Source organism: Eleutherodactylus coqui, chromosome 4 (genome assembly GCF_035609145.1).
Source record: "Eleutherodactylus coqui strain aEleCoq1 chromosome 4, aEleCoq1.hap1, whole genome shotgun sequence".
Lineage (NCBI taxonomy): Eukaryota > Metazoa > Chordata > Amphibia > Anura > Eleutherodactylidae > Eleutherodactylus > Eleutherodactylus coqui.
The window spans coordinates 10258089-10274776 of NC_089840.1; the positions used below are offsets into that span (position 1 = coordinate 10258089).

The window sequence follows — 16688 nt, forward strand, 5'->3', positions numbered from 1 at the left end:
CATTCATCCAATCGCCATGAACCTTTGGGAAGTTGAGTACACTCCTGGGAAGATTACTGGCATAGTACAACTATCCTACGATAGGTGGCGCGCCTGCGAGCGTCGTCGACAGTTATGCCCCCCAGACAAAGATCATTTGATTTCCATCTCAAGCACGAAAGCAAAAGGCATTACGAGCAACGGGATGCGTGTTCAACTACAAAATGATGCATCCGCTGAACGTTTCGCAAGACAATTGCTGGATATTGAGAATGCTGAGGTAAAATGAAAGCTGTGCTGTGATTGGTTGCTATATATTATACTGCTGAGGCAACATGAAAGCTGTGCTGTGATTGGTTGCTATTTTTTTATATTGCTGAGGCAGAATAAAAGTTGCGCTGTGATTGGTTGTTATTTCTCTTACTGCTGAGGTAACATGAAAGCTGCGCTGTGATTGGTTGTTATATATTATAGTGATGAGGTAACAAAAGCTGCGCTGTGATTGGGTGTTATATATTATAAACCTGAGGTAACATGTAAGCTGCGCTGCGATTGGTTGTTATATATTATACCACTAAGGTAACATGAAAGCTGCACTGTGATTGGTTGTTATTTATATATATAAAAACAAATGTATGTCTGTCTTCGCAGCAACACGCGACGGGTAAGCTAGTAAACTTTATAAAATGCTGGCATGTATGAAGTTTTAATTGGTTGGCATCCAGCTGCTAAAGAGAAGAGATTATGTAAATTTAATCTGCTGATCGCAGTCCCTTTGATTTTTTTTTCAGATACCGGTGTGCGCTTTATTTTATGCATTTACTGCAATCTGTACAGAACAGAGAGAAAGGACACAGAGCGCAAGCCAACCACCCCCATCTAGCGGTCTGTGAGATCTTCAGCATTCACAGTACTAATCAAATTTTCTTGTCTGACATGCAACAGCAGCTATGGAATGAGTGATCCTCTAATTAAAACCACATGCACAGTCACTACAAGGCCAGTTTGACACATACGAGTCACTGGTGCATTCATGTATCCATAATTCGGATGAGTGTCCCAGACTAACTACAGGAATTCTGACCCAAATTCAAGGATGCTACGAGTCTGGTTCAGGAAACCCCCATTTGAGCCGGGATATTCATAAGTATTAAGGACAAACAAATGTGTCCGTTTTAAGCTCTTGTGACACTGCCCGTAGGCTACATTCACACGAGCGTGAATCTTGCACAAGTTTTGCGCGTTGTGAATATGAACTTCCATTCTTTTTAATGAAGTCATACACGAGCGATTGCTTTCCCACACAGTGATGCTCCGAGGTTAGAAAAAAAAAAAAAAAAAGTAAAAAAAAGCTGCATGTTTTATTTTTTTCAGATCCCTCGGAATGCATTGACCATTGTTTTCAGTGGGATAGTTAAACACATTGCATGCCGGGCGACGTGCACGAGTGTGATATGTTTTCCGTTGAAATCAATTGGAAGCACTTGTCGATCCTCCGACGCCCGTGAAACAAGTGCTGGAGGACTAGAGTTTCCCAGAAGTGATGCAAGGAGTTTTTGCATGAAAAACACCTAGCAACCACAGGTAAAATGCATGTTGACAAGCGCGATAATCGGGCCGAGTTCACATAACTGGAGACTTGGCGCTTGTATACATTTCTATTAGCCAAAACAGAAGTTATTGATATAGTGTAAGAACTGTTAACTGAATATGCAAAGCACCCATAAAAAGGCACACTCTTAGTGCCAAATTGTCATTACTAGTAAAGTGCTTGATCAAGCATAGAAACCATTTAATATATGCTCGTAATGTGTGTATATAATACGTACAAATTGTTTTCTTTGCACTGAAGTAAAAAGAGCTTCATACCTTTATTGCCTTCTGGTTAACTTTGAAACTTCCTCTGCTCAGTTTTTGTAAAGCACGATATGCATCCAACCTTTGTACCATAACAATATAAGCACAGCCTCGAGGCGGGATCATCTGCAGAGAGTGTAAAAAAGCTTACTGCTGCAATTATCTGTTCTTCAAAGCCCCAAATCAAAGATGAGAATCTCACTTGTCGTACATCAAGTAAAGCAAGTAAGTCCAATTTATGGATGTTTAAATAGAGTACATGTACTTACATTGATTGATTCAATAGGTCCGAACTCTTCCAAGAGACTGCCAACATCTTGTTGAGTAGTTCTTTTGTCCAGCTGTCCAACCCATAGTGTGGTACTGCAAACTGAAGAGAACAAAACATGAGGGGGAAGGGTAAGCACTGAAAAGTTTATCCTTTATGTAGGGTCTGCCAATTTTTGAAATTATTCCTGATCTACAGAATATGGAATATCATTCTGATACACATGAGGTCCGAATGCTTGAGCCCCAATGACTCAAAGAAGGTAGATCCCAAAGGTTTCGACATGATGGGAGCAGCAGTCCCCTATGTGCTTGATCACTGCTACACATTTCAATGAGACTGCAAAAGGGTTGAAGCAGCTATCTGATAAACAGCAGAATTTCAGTAAATGTAGTAGGAGCAAGGAAAAACCTACAGACTTTGTACAGAACAGGGTATTGAAGATGAGTTTGGGCAGGAGTCAATTGCCTGGTATACACAACCATGAACCAACATGATCATATATAAACACATAAAAATGCATATAAATATGTATTAAACTGCACTGGAAACTAATCCAATCTAACATTGCTCACATTTGAGATACTGCATTGAAGGAATTTTACTGCACGACTAGCTAAACTTACAAAAAGGACGTCTAGATACTCACCACTAACAGCATCAGTTTTAATAGGGGGAAGTCCTTTCATTCTGCGCTCTCGTTCTTTTTCACGGTCACGCTTCTCCTGTGAGCGAGATTTTGGGGAGTGGCGCCGTCTGTCACGAGACCGTGAACGTGACCGTCTATGTCTAGAACGACGAGAACGTGAACCAGACCGGGATCGCCGCCTTTTGGGTGACCTAGAAAAAAAGATATATACTTTGGTTATTCCAGTTTGTTACACAGCACTGAACAAGTTCTGCAAATGTAGCATTGAAGGGGGTTTACAGGGACTTTGATACTGAAATTCTATCTTCGGGGCAGGGCATTGGTAGGGATCTGCCACTCGGGAACCCTGTGATCAGTTTAACCACTTTAGGACCAGTGATTTTAAAACTTTTCATTTATTCATTTTGGTTTTTTGCAGGACAAGTTGTATTTTTTTTATTTTTCTAAATGGTACCATATAAATGTGCGAAAAACTTATGCAGCGAGAAATTAAAGAAAAAAACCCCAAAAACGTTGTGCCATTGTTGGTGGTTTTACTTTTTACAGCGTTCCAGTGCACTAAAAATGACGTTCCTTAAAAATGTTCCATTTTTAAACAAGACCTGTAAACCGTGTACGTTTTCGTCAATTCGGCAATGTGAGGCCTCGTCTTTTTGCGGAGAGCGCTGTAGCTTTCATTACCCCATTTGTTTAAGATAAGTGGGGTGGGGGCATGGGAAGGCATACATCTTTTTGTTCAATTTTTTGGGAGCTGCGATTCCACCAAAAATTGCAATTCTGACATTCCATCTTAAGGTCTTCACCATTCGGGCTAAATATTGTGATATTTTCACCTGTTAGAACTTTTACAGAAATGCTGATACCGAATGTGGATATTTATTTTTTTACAACAGCTAAAAAAAAGTTTTTTTTTCATTCTAGATTCCAAGACACATAAACACAATGTTATCTTCCATCTGGTTAGGTAGGTAATATTTACCCCGGTTTGGCTTGAAGGTTTTGAGGTGCTCAGGCTGACTGAGCAACAAAGGAGAAAAGCCGGCTCCTTAAAAACACTTATTCTTTTATTACAAAAATAATCCATAAAATTATAAATGACACAGATTTCTTGATCACAAAGGGGACTTGAACTTACAATAATTTGATCTCTTGTACTATATACTGCAATACTTCAGTATTGCAGTATACAGAGATTTTTGATGCTGCTCTTCAAGCCCTGCCACGGAAAAAGCTTGACTGTATTTGTGTGTGGAAGCCTTCAGTAGGCTCTGGGTTGCCATGCTAGCCTATCAGCATCCTCCAATCACATTGCAGGCAGTTGCCAATGCAGTGTTGGAAAGGGTCCCCCTTCCGCCTCAATGTTTGGACACCTAAACCGTTAACGGCCATGATCAGCGCTAACTCCAATCACGGCAGTTATCGGCGGCTGTCAGCTATTAGAAACAAATCGACAGCCACCAGGCATGGAGCAGGCTCTGTGCCATACACACTTCAGGAACACAGGACATTTATAGTTGTTCAGCGATCCTGAAGTGGTTAAAGGAGGTGGTGGCACTCAGGTAAGTGCTGCAGCCTCTTCACCGCACAAAATTATGTTTTTGAGAAGATCTGTTTTAAATGTGTGTTCTTTTATATTATGCCTGGCCATTCATTTTTATACTCAGACAACTTGTTTAAGTGACGAGGATACCAGTAGTAGAGCAAAATACCAATTCTGCAGAAATAAGTTTCCAAAATTTGGTAGGATCTTCTACTGTACTTCACTGTTAAAGAGAATCTAACCTAATTTACACTCATTTACAAAAAAGAAAAACAAAAAACAAGCATCTAAAGAGTTGTCTGAACAAAATGAAAAGTTCTAGGTGTGATTTTAATGTTGATATAAGTCAGTAAGTGATTACAATATCAGAGCAAAAGGATCATTTATTGCAGAAAGCTGACCCCTTGAAAGGAGCCTCTAGTACCCTGTTGTACCGCCTCTAGCTTGGATACAAGATGTGATATGGGCGGGCATGGAGGCTCTAGTACCTCATTGCATCGCCTCTAACTTGGATATAATCTGGCAACTGAGCAGACCATAGAAGTGTGGCAATCTTGCAGAGGCATTTCTGTAACAACCTTCATCTAATCACACCACAACTCTAATCATTTGCATATCTGCCTTAAGGCTGGTTTACATGGGCTGATGATCGCTCAAATGACAGTCTGAGTGACAGCCTTGAGCGATCATTTTGCATACACTATTAAGTAGCTACTCAGCCCCTTAATAGCAATTAAGTGTGCAAACTTGGAGAACTGCTGATAAGGCTGGCTGACGATTTTTAGGTCGGACTGAATTTAACGATCAGCTAGCAGTGCCAGAAAAACGCGCGATGGGCGCACATTTAGACGCACCGATTATTGCTAAAGCAATCGCCGATTAGCGATTTTTTTGCGATCGGCTGGTGTAAATGGGTTTTTAGACGTAACCGCATGCAGAGGTTTGCAGCAAAAAGACAACTCCTAGGTGCTGACATTAAATATACTCAGTGTGTGCTGAAACTGGAATTAGATACAAAAGTAGTTCTATAAAATGTACTTTTCCTCAATTTCCAGTTTTGATATTGTGACAAAAATAAAAACAAAACTAATGTACCGTATTACCAAACCCCAGTGAGTACACTAAGACCAGTAAATCTTAAACATACACAGAACAAAACATTTTTTCATCATGATAAACTATGTATTTTTGCAGTCAGAAAGATATAAACTCCACTTCAGTATTTTGTGTAGCATCATACCTGGATGCAGATTTCTGACGATCGGTCATATGACGCTTAGATTCTTGGATATTGGGCTCTTCTACTTCCATAGGGACATCCTAAGGCGATAAAATATGATACCTACGTTCAGTTTTTCAACTCACAGTGTGGCCTAACATGCCTTTATAAGTTAGAGCAGTATTCCCACTTCTGCTTTTCTCGGCCAAGGGTGGAAAACTGAAGCTCTGCTCCGACCATCTGTCGGAAAAAGCCAAGCGCTTAGCACTGCGCTCTTCCTGTAGCCCTCATTGAGGTGAATGGGATTTATGGAAACAGCATAGCACAGGGTGCACCCAATCACTTCAAAGAGAGCTAAGGAAAGGGAGCAGTGCTAAGTGCTTGGTTCTCTCTGTAGGCTCCAGTGGGGTGGCTGCTAGCTATGAAAAGCCGAGATAGGAATAGTCACTATGTGAAGTATATGAAAGGTGCTTAAAGCATAAGCATTCAATTGGATTACAAACCAAGTTAAACACGTTTGTATTTCAAACTCTAAAATATTAGTATCTGGATGATGGAGACCCAAATAGTCTTGAAAGCTTGTGCTATTTTTTTGTTTGCCATTAAAAAGGTATCATATCTACAAGATTATCGAGTTCCTCTTATGGAAAGCAGTAACATTTTGAATACACATGTAATGGCTAGAACTGTCCCCTCCCTAAACCTCACAAAGCCACATGTTTCTGCCTGCAAAGACCAAAGGCTGTTTGTTTTTTAACTAATGGATTGCTGGTGTACTAACACTGACCAATTGAAAAATAAAATGCAATTAAAATAAAAAAACTTGTATTGAAACAATACTAGATAAGTGATTAAAATTTACCGGTTGAGACTCTTTCACCATTTGTACATCATTCTGTTGAGCTGAAAAACCAACAGGCAAAAATGGTTGAGGAGATGCCTGGGAGACTACAGGTGGAACCATGGTAGGGTAAGCCTGAGCTGGAATCATTCCAAAGCCAAGCATCTGTCCAGTTGGTGGAACTGGAGGCATCTGTGTCTGTACATAGAAAGTAAAATAAAATAAGCCAAGCAGAATTAAAAGAAAATCAGTCCCATATTAAAAAGGGAGTTACTAAGTTGTAAAACATACTTGACCAAGTAGGGGCTCTTGAGGCATTCCCATCATTCGTGGTTGCATTGCTTGAAATGGATCCATGCTTTGCATTTGTCCTGGGATTTGTGAAAATTGTGCAGGAGGCTGCATGGTCTCTCCAGGGAATTGACTGCAATGATAGTACAAAATATCAGCTACCATTAAAAGCTTGAGATTTATCTCCTAGTTTTGCTATTCTGCATGTACCAGAATCAAGTGCCACAGTGCTGTCAGAGCATGTGTACATAGCGCAAAACCCCTGCAGGATGTGGTCATGTGCCCCCTATTTTTCAGGAGCTTACGTCCCCAAAGACACTGCAGCTCCTGTGACAAATTTAACATGAAAACACATTCACTCCACCTTTTTAGAAACCATTTACACAGACATACCATTTTTTCCCTTTAGTAATACATTCATGTTATTACTTAATAACTGTACTCACAAAGGCGGCTGAGGTGGTGAAGCAGATGGGCTCAAAGCTTCTTTCTTCGTCTCATCAGCTGCTTCAGGCTCATCGTCATAATCAAATCTGTCAAGTAACTATAAAAAAAAACAAAAAACAATTTATTAATACATGGATGACAAGTGAGAACATCTGCTACGGTGAACAAATACTTCTAAGAAGAGCCACCTTGTCAAAAGCAGTCTTCCTGTCAGTCTGGTGCGACGGAGGATTCATTTGAGAAGCAATCGCTTGTACTTGAGTATAAACATTTTCATCAATAGCTGGAGACTGCGGCTTGGGAGGCTGTTGGAAAGTCTGTAGAATCTGCTGGAGCTTGAAGAACAGGTGAAAGTCAGTATAAATGTAAATGTGCAATCATCTCTAACACAGCATTACCAAGGATGTTAAGGGTCCTAATACACTGAACAATTATCCTTCAGAGTCTCGCTAGATCGCAGGAATATGAACGATAATCAGAAATGCTGCCAGCGACTAAACGACAAATTATTCAGGAATAAAAATTAGACGAAGATTGGCCTGTGTATACAGGCAGCCATTCATCTATCAACGACTGCCTGTTTACTGTGAATGGAGGCGGGCAGCCAGATCGATGATCTGTCTGCTTTGCCTCCATCTACTGAACGATCAGCAGCTGCATGGTCTTACCAGTAATATCAGAAAGTTTAAGCTGCTATTGGCTGATACTGCTGGACGGAGTTTCAGCCCCAAGGCTTTTTTTTGCTCTATGGAAACACAGCTTAAATGTAGATGATTGTGCACACTTATGTATTGAATGTAACCAGCTGCCAAAAGAGTGTTATGCATCAACTGTGGAAAATTGACAATATTTTCTTTTTCCCTAAAACCAGTATCTAGGCATAACCCATCTTGAACTGTCAGGAGCATTACATTAACCTACTGGCACAGATAGATGTGCCACCTACCTTTCATAAAACGGTCTCCAAACATCAATTTTACCATATCTATTGGTTTCTACTGTGATTCATTTGCCAAATACAGTCACATGATGCAATTTGTATTTCAACAGTGCAAAATGTAAGTGTACACAACCATTTCACTACACAATATGGGAGACTTGCTTTCAGATTCCAAGCCTCTAATCACATCAATGATACACATTGATGACTAGTCTGATTTTGCAGTTATTTCTGGTCCACGTGGCCATAAACAGCAGATCAGCACATGTCCGATCCCTGGCTAGGAACTGCTTCCCTGGGCCAGTGCCTGTGTGTACGGAGCAGTTTCTGCCAGCAGCAGACCGCTCCGTACATTCTGCAGTGGTCCCAGCTGGTATTTGATGCAGAGTTTCATTTACTTTAAGGGGAATCCGTCTGCAGCACAGACGTGGGCCACTAAATGTATGGGGTCACTGGAGGTCCTAGGCGACTGACGGACCCCCATCAATCTGCTATTGATGACCTAGCTTGAGGATAGGTCACTAATAGCCGTAAGTGGGAACCCCCAATTAATTTTGTAATAGAGTTTGCTTTTGCTAAGTGCGGCAGTTGGGAGGAGAAAAAAAAGAATGATTATGCAAAGGTGTTGCAGAGGAGAGTGACTTACCTGTTGCCCTTGGCTGCTTTGAAACAGCTGAGCTACAGCAGCAAACGCATCTGGGTTGGGTAATTGGGGAACAGGCACTGCAGGGATAGAGCTAGGAGCCTCTTCCTGGAGGTCTAAGGGCAAATTTGGAGGAGGGGGAGAAGATCCTGTAAAGAGAAAAAACAAAACCCTTTTGTTCTGTCCATAGCACACAGCCTTGGGTGGTTGAATGGCTACACTGGCATTTGTTGACTTGCACAGAAATCCTGTCTAGGCTACAATATAAGATCATGACTACATGTCCAATATCCAGGACGGTTGAACAACAATTTTATATTAATAGCCACATGTTAACACCAGGATGATAGATGGCATTAAAATATGATTTTGTGAAATCAAAAAATGAAGTTTCTCCATTTTGATGGGCACAAACCCTGAAACCATTTCATAGTAAGACTGTCTGATTTCAGACTACACCAAAAATCAGGGTAGAGGTTCTCATTTTTATAGTATAAATCTGGTTCTACAATTGTGAAAAGCACCAAAATTCAAAAAGAAACCTGGAGGTGTGAAGCATCCACGTGGCTGCCACACTTTTGAATTTGGTGGGTTTTACATTTGTTCCACCGTTGAGGCTGCCTGTCCACGGGCGGGTTTTCATTGAGTTTGCCACGGGGAATGCAGTAAAAGCTCTCCATAGCGCTCCCCCCCCCCGTGCACAAGCGGAGAATCATTGTAATTCTCTGCTCGCGGCTGACAAATCGCAGCATGCTGCGATTTGCCGCGGTCAGATGTAACAGCGAAGATCAGTCTGTCGGCTCCTGCTCACAGGCGGCGGCTCCCGCAACACCTGTGGACAGGCAGCCTAAAAGGTTTTCTGGAACGCTACTTTTCATTTCCTCAGGATAGGACATTAGTTGGTTGGAGGGGTCAGATACTCTGGACCCCTGGAGATCAGCTGTTATCAAGTCAACTGGTCAGTAGGGACTGCATCAAGAGTTGACATCTGTCCCCATTACAGCGACCCAAGTTGGTAATTGCAGGCACAGTTCCCATTGAATTCAATGCAATACCAACCTCAGCTGCTCTGTCCCCGCTAACAGCAGGATAGATATCAAGCACCAGACCCCCATCAATCAACTACTGATTACCTACCCAGGAGATAAGTCACCAATAATAAAGTCCCAGAAAACGTTAATATGAGCATTATTTAAAGTAGGAGGTATGTGTTGTGGGTAGAGCTTTAAAGGAGTTTAAAGAAGAAAAAAAAAAAAAGGACACTCCGCACACCAGGGCTTTCCAAGATGCAAAACGGCAGCAGTAAGAATTGCAGAGAAATTCAGTTTTGAAGACTGAATGTCTAGATGCAGGGTTTTCTAGGGCTCTGTTCACATCTGCATCAGAGGCTTCCAGCATAGATTTCAGAATGCAGGAGGCCACAACAGAAGCTGGATGGAAGCGTGGATTAATGCAAAACAGCTGTCATCCGTTGCACCCGTCTGACTAGTTCCAGCAAGCGATGGAATCAAGTAACTGCAAAATTTAAAGTACTAGTGGTCAGTGCCGTTAATCCCTCGCATGTAAATGTGAGCGATTTTCTATTTTTACTATTGAAAAATATGATTTTCAAATGTGCAAAAATCTCAAGTGCAGTGATGCAGTTTTCTAAAAAAAACAAAACTAAAAGATCGCAATTGCATTAAAACAGCTGATTTACAAGTGCGATATCGGTCTGAGGTTCTGAAACTAAACCAAACGTAAGGCTGTATTTACAGTGTGTTATCGGTCAATTACTTATTTTCATAATTTTGCTGGGTTCTCTGGGACTTGTTGGATTTTTTTCTATTGGTGGTCGTTCCTGAAGACAGGTCATCAATAGATGATCGGCGGGGGTATGCCGCTCAGCCGATTGTTAATGCCACCATTATAGACCGTGCAGGAAGCAGATTGCACTGACCATAGTGCAGCAGTCCAGTTTTGGTACTGCAGGCACAGGTCCTACTAAATTTAACGGTAGCTGTACCTGCAATACAAATCTGGACCACTAAGCTATAGTCGGCGCCACCTGCTTCCCACACTGTCCATAGTGAAAACAGCATCAGGAAAAATAAAAAAATTATGTGTCGGGGAAGGGGCGGGGGTGCTGGACAAGGCCTTTAGGTTTGTTTCACATGGGTGACAAAGTTACATGATTCTATCACCTTGCGACAATGCTACAAATCGCATGTATGTGAAGCATAAGCTTTCCTATGGGTTCCTTTACATTTGCGATGCTTTGTAGTACACAATAGTCAAAAACATTGCGGGTTTCACTATATTCCCGTAACTTGCGAGGTTTTGTAGCCTATGTTTCCCTATTGAGCCTTCCTCTGTGCAGAATGGCTTTGTTTGGTTCATCGAGCGCTGGCTCGGATTAGCTGAGCACCACCTCGCTCGGCCAGAGACAGCGCTTCCTGGAGGCGGCGGCGATTTTCCAATCCCTGGCCAGAAGACATGCCTAAAGACAACTGCCGGGGAGAAGATGCAGCGGAGCAGGACACAATGTTTTTTTCTGCAGCTAGGGCTTATATTTTTAGCCCCCACTCCACATAAATCCTCTCACATTGTAGAGCCACAAAAATCATGGTATCGCCACAAGAAAACTCAACGATATAACACAGACCACCGATGCGATCTCTGCGATTTTCTTGCGGTGACATCGCATCGCCTATGTTAAACAGGCCTTAAGGTTAGCTGCACACAGTCCCGTAATTCTGAGTTGTACATAGGGGCCTTGGACACAACTGATGTCAGACAGCACACAGGCACCAATCCGTGCGCTCTCGTATATACAGAACATGCACGTTCAGTGGCATTACATTACATTTCTCATGCATGAAAAGGACAAAAATAGGACAGGCCATGAGGTTTTTTTTTTTTATGTAAAGCTTGGGTCCACGTGGGAATATGTGCCATTTTTGGAAATACACAGACAGCCCATGGCCCCGAAATACAGTCGTGTGCCTCTAGTCTATGGGTGGCTTCCCACAGCGCTTTGGAATAAAGTGGTTTTCTATGTCGTTTTGAGCCAATGCCAGAAGTGGATTCAAAAGAAAATGAGAAATATAAAAGAACTTACATGTTTTGTACCTGCTGGATCTACTTTTGGCCTTGGTTGAAGAAAATGCATCAAAAACTGCACTAGCATGCCACTCCCAACCAAAAATTCAAAACTGCATGAAGCCACCCTAAAATAGGCATTCATAAAAAGCTAGACTTGTTCAAGTGTAACAAGTGCCCCATTTGTGAACTTGAGTCTTGAACTAATGCATAGGAAAACCAGCAAGAATTGCTCCCTCCTCACCTCGCCTCCTGAAAGGGCTGTGCTGATTGGCTGAGTGCTCAGCCAATTACAGATAGCGCTTAGCTATTCATTCATAAATAGCTAAGATAGTGCTTAGCTATTCATTCATAAATAGCTAAGATAGTGCTTAGCGATTCATTCATAAATAGCTAAGATAGTGCTTAGCTATTCATTCCCATCTAATTGGCTGAGCGCTCAGCCAATAGCTAAGCACTAGCTGTTATTGGCTGAGTGCTCAGCCCTTTCAGGAGTCTGAAAGAGCTGGATAGCAGTGTCGGGGGAGCAAGCCCGAGACAGCGTGTGTGCTGCGGAGAGGTGAATATATATATATTTTTTTTAAACTTTAACCACTTATTGATGATTTTTAGGGAAGGGTTTATATTTCAAGCCCTTCCACGAAAATCATACTGCAGGGTTTGCCAAAAAACCACTGCTTTCAATGGGACCGGCAGCAGAGCCGATCCCATTGAAAGCAATGGGATAGCATGCTGCACTTCTGCCACAGCTGTCACAGCTGTGGCAGAAGTCCGTGGTATTCTCCATATCTTTTCAATGGGGCTAGCGCTGCCGCTGCTGGCCCCATTGAAAAGACTAGCGATATCCCAGTCTCATTACGGCATCTTTCTTGCACTGCGAGGCGAGTGTTTTCACTTGCTCTCGCAGCGCAAGATAGAAAATATTGCCAGTGGGTGTCCGCCCTAAAGATAGTACTAATTAAATATAAACAAAAAAGTCACACGTGATCTTTTAACTTCTTAAAAACAAGCGATTTGCTTAAATACTTAAAGGGGTTGTCTCGCGAAAGCAAGTGGGGTTAAGTACTTCTGTATGGCCATATTAATGCACTTTGTAATATACATCGTGCATTAAATATGAGCCATACAGAAGTTATTCACTTACCTTCCCTGCGCTGGCGTCCTCGTCTCCATGGCTCCGTCTAATTTCAGCGTCTAATCTCAGGAGAAGACCCTTCTGCGCAAGCGCGTCTAATCGGGAGATTAGACGCTGAAATTAGATGGAGCCATGGAGACAGGGACGCCAGCGCAGGGAAGGTAAGTGAATAACTTCTGTATGGCTCATATTTAATGCACGATGTATATTACAAAGTGCATTAATATGGCCATACAGAAGTGCTTAACCCCACTTGCTTTTGCGCGACAACCCCTTTAAATCATCCTCCAAAAGATCTTACCTTCTTCGTTAGCAGAGCTATCAGCCAATAATTCGGCAGGCGCAGCACCTGCTGCCATATCCAGTAATGGTTGAATAATTTCAATTTTAAACACTCCATTTTTTTGCCACAAATTTAATACCCTGACGATCTTACTCTACAAAAGTGGAAGAGAAAAAGTTATCTGCATGCATTTCAGTTAAACTGAAGACATAAATCTAAATCGTCAGATGATTTTCATGATAAGGGTCAATTACAGACTTGTCAATCTAATAGGGGGAAAACAAAACAAAACAAAAAAAAAAAAACATACAAAGCAAAAAAGTTACAGCAAGAAATATTCAGGTAAAAATCCTGAATTCCCCAATAGTTTCCCCATTCTACAAGTGCAAGTATGATTATAGGAAGGAGAACAGAAATTTAGAGTACTCGGTAGTTACAGTAACCAATAGTAACAGATAAAAATAGCAGCTTTCCCCGACTACTTTGGAAGGTCTTTAGAGATTTTATGTTAAACCTGAAGTCGTCACATTAAGGGATTGTTCAAGCCTGCGTTTGCCATTTGGAATTCTGTTTGACCGGTTTGTTTCTAGAGCAGAAAAGCTGAATTCAAATGGAAATTAAGAGCTTTTTTCCCTATGGATTTCAGCAGGTCTGAAACTGATGGGGAATGCTTTCCGTTTGATTGTTACATTGTTTTTTTTTCTTAATTGAACAAACATCGCTGCAGACTGCGCTATTTGTTCTGCTTGACCCCTTAGTGACCGGCCTGTTTTGCACCTTGATAATCAAGTAATTTCTTTTTTGTTTTCACATCGGTCTGTTCCAAGAGCCAAAAGATTTTTAGTTTTTCATCGCCATAGCCATATGAAGCCTTGTTTTTCAGGGGAACAATGTATTGCTTACCTTTTATAAAACGTTTTTGTAATAGGATAAGAAAAAATAAATAAAAGGTAGAATTTCTTTTAGGTATTCTTTTAGCTTTATTGTACAGTAAAAAAATGTTATTTATTCTGCATGTCAATACGATTATGGCAGTATCAAATTTTTAATTTATTTTTTGTAGAAAAATAGTAAACTAAAAACAAAAATTGCATTTGCATCATTATGTTCAAAAATCTATAACATTTTACATTTTCCACCAATTTAGCTACACGAGGTATTGATTTTTACGGGATAAATTGTAGTTTCCATTGCTGCCATTTTGAGATAAATGCGACTGATTGCCTAGCAAAAAAAATAAGAAAAAGGAGGAAGAACAGAAATGTTGCTTTTTTTTACATCCCTTTGAGGACATGGCCTATTTTGCTTTCTCCACTCACAAAATCATACCTATTTATCCATCAATATAGCAGCCTGAAGGCTTGCCTTTTGCAGGACGTCTTGTAGTTTCTATTGCTACCATCTTGTACATACAACTTTTTCATAGCATTTTTAAAATTTTCAATAATATTTTTTTTTTCATGGAAACGGGATGACCAAAAAAAAAAACCACATAATTCTGACGTGCTTTTTCTTTCTTGCAACATTGATTGTATAGAATGTGTTAGGGGGACTTCAGTGGCAATAAAAAAAAAAATTTCATTCTCATTTGCGATAAAAACACAAAACAAAGCATGTTCTTTCTTTTTGTGATGTTGCACATTTGCTTTCAATGGGCCCAGCGGCAGCAGCACTGGCCCCATTGTAAACAATGGGAGAGCTCTGCGACCCTTCAGCCCCGCAGTGACACGAGGCTGTTTCTACATGGCAACGCCTTGCATCCCGGGGTTTAACATGGAGTACATATACAAAAACAAACAAAAAAAAACAAACACATCACCCAGCTCCCTGTCTCCTGACCTAACACCAGCATAAGTTAGTTTATGGTGCTTTAGGCAGGGAACAGGTTGTCTTTAAATTTATTTTTTTTTAACTTGCAATGGTTGGATTGTTCCTGCAGTATAAGGTAATTCCATAGTATTACATGACTGCCTGTCAGATTGCGGTAGAAATCAAGCCACGGGTTGGATTTATAGGACATTCACAATGGTAGCCCTGAAGCTCGCAAGATCCCTGGCTACCATGACAACCGAATGGCATCTCCACCACCATCACCGTTCGGGACCAAAGTTTGAAACACCGCTGCCAGTATTGATTGCGGCATTTAAAGGGTTAACGGCGCGTCGACTTCTCATACCAACCCCGGACCTCCATGAGGTAACAGTGTTAAAGGGAATCTGTTGCCCTATTTTAGTGATATAAGCAAACCTTTTGGGCTGAAAGGTAACCTGCTGAGTCCGGAGATGTAAGCATTCTACTTACCTTCCCTGTTGTTCCCCTTGGTGTGAGCGCAGAAAGCCGCTGCTCAATGCATTGAGCCAACGCACTAAGTAGTCTGCCCATTATAATTTTATAATGGTTGAAATACTTAGCAATGTCGCTCAATGCATTGCGGCAGCTTTCAGCACTGACACCGGGGAAAATAGGGAAGGCAAATATAACACTTACATCCCCAGAGTCAACGGGTTAACTACTTTCAGCCCATGAGCTTAGCTTACTCACTTTAAGGGGTTAATTGCACTTACCGTGTGGCATAAATAGTATTCCTTGGGTCAATCCAATTATGGAATACCAAATTTATATACTTTACAGTTTTTATTACTTTGTCACAATAAAAGGCATTTATATAAAGAAGAACTGTAGTTGCGCCACCACTTTCGAAGACTCATAACATTTTTTTTTTGACAAATGAGCCGGGAGGGGGGGGGGGGGGGGGGGGGGGCGCATTGTTTTTTGCAAGACAAGCTTTTTTTTTTCTTCCTTTTTTACCATTTTGGCTTACATGAGACTTGAGCACCTTTCAATTTGTTTTTTGCTTTTAAAAAAAGAAGCATGCGACACTTACTTAAAGGTTACATAGTAGTATGTCAAGGTGCTTTTACACAGGCCAACAAGTGCTCGGATTCACACGGTTCAACGAGAATCTGAACGGTCATCATTCAGTGTAAATGCATGCACCAACTGGATGAACGAACGAGTAGTCCTTCACTTCTTGTTAGTCGTTCAGTTTCTGCATGCAGACAACCCAACGATGAATCAGCCCGTGTAAACAGGCAGTCACTCACTTATGGACTACCTGTTTACTGTAAATGAAAGCGGACAGGCTAGAACGATCCCCTGCCCGCTCCACTTCCATTCACTAGCAATAATAGTTCCTGTGTAAAAGGCAGGAAGGATTATCGCTGGGACGATCTGCCAGGCATCTTACGCTCGACAGGTCATGCCGTGTAAAAGCGCCTTTAGTGCTAACGTTTCTCTAACATTTTCATAATCACAGTAAAATATTCATGTTCTACCTTATCTTCTGTTGGACAGAGATACAAACACTGGAAAGTTGCGGTTAAGTTTTTAGTGAATCTTGGACCAAATACATCCTTGTCAATCCCAAACTGATGGCGAGATTGCCGAACAATTGAGTCAATGACATACAACCCTGGTACTTTATATTCCGGTTTACACTGGGAGAAGGAAAAAAA

The 16688-nt window shown here is 41.3% G+C and overlaps 1 protein-coding gene across 2 annotated transcripts in view; it reads right to left on the bottom strand.

Moving 5' to 3' along the window:
- The window catches only part of SCAF4 (SR-related CTD associated factor 4), a 109424-nt gene that overhangs the window by 64757 nt on the left and 27979 nt on the right, over window positions 1-16688 (bottom strand). For both annotated transcript variants that reach the window (XM_066599068.1, XM_066599067.1), the window contains exons 4-14: window positions 16509-16670; window positions 13192-13327; window positions 8678-8823; window positions 7280-7426; window positions 7091-7188; window positions 6645-6777; window positions 6375-6551; window positions 5534-5613; window positions 2754-2944; window positions 2106-2206; window positions 1849-1962 (exon numbers count right to left, since the gene is read on the bottom strand). In XM_066599068.1, the coding sequence (XP_066455165.1) occupies window positions 1849-1962; window positions 2106-2206; window positions 2754-2944; window positions 5534-5613; window positions 6375-6551; window positions 6645-6777; window positions 7091-7188; window positions 7280-7426; window positions 8678-8823; window positions 13192-13327; window positions 16509-16670 (1485 nt within the window). The remainder of the gene's footprint in view (window positions 1-1848; window positions 1963-2105; window positions 2207-2753; window positions 2945-5533; window positions 5614-6374; window positions 6552-6644; window positions 6778-7090; window positions 7189-7279; window positions 7427-8677; window positions 8824-13191; window positions 13328-16508; window positions 16671-16688) is intronic.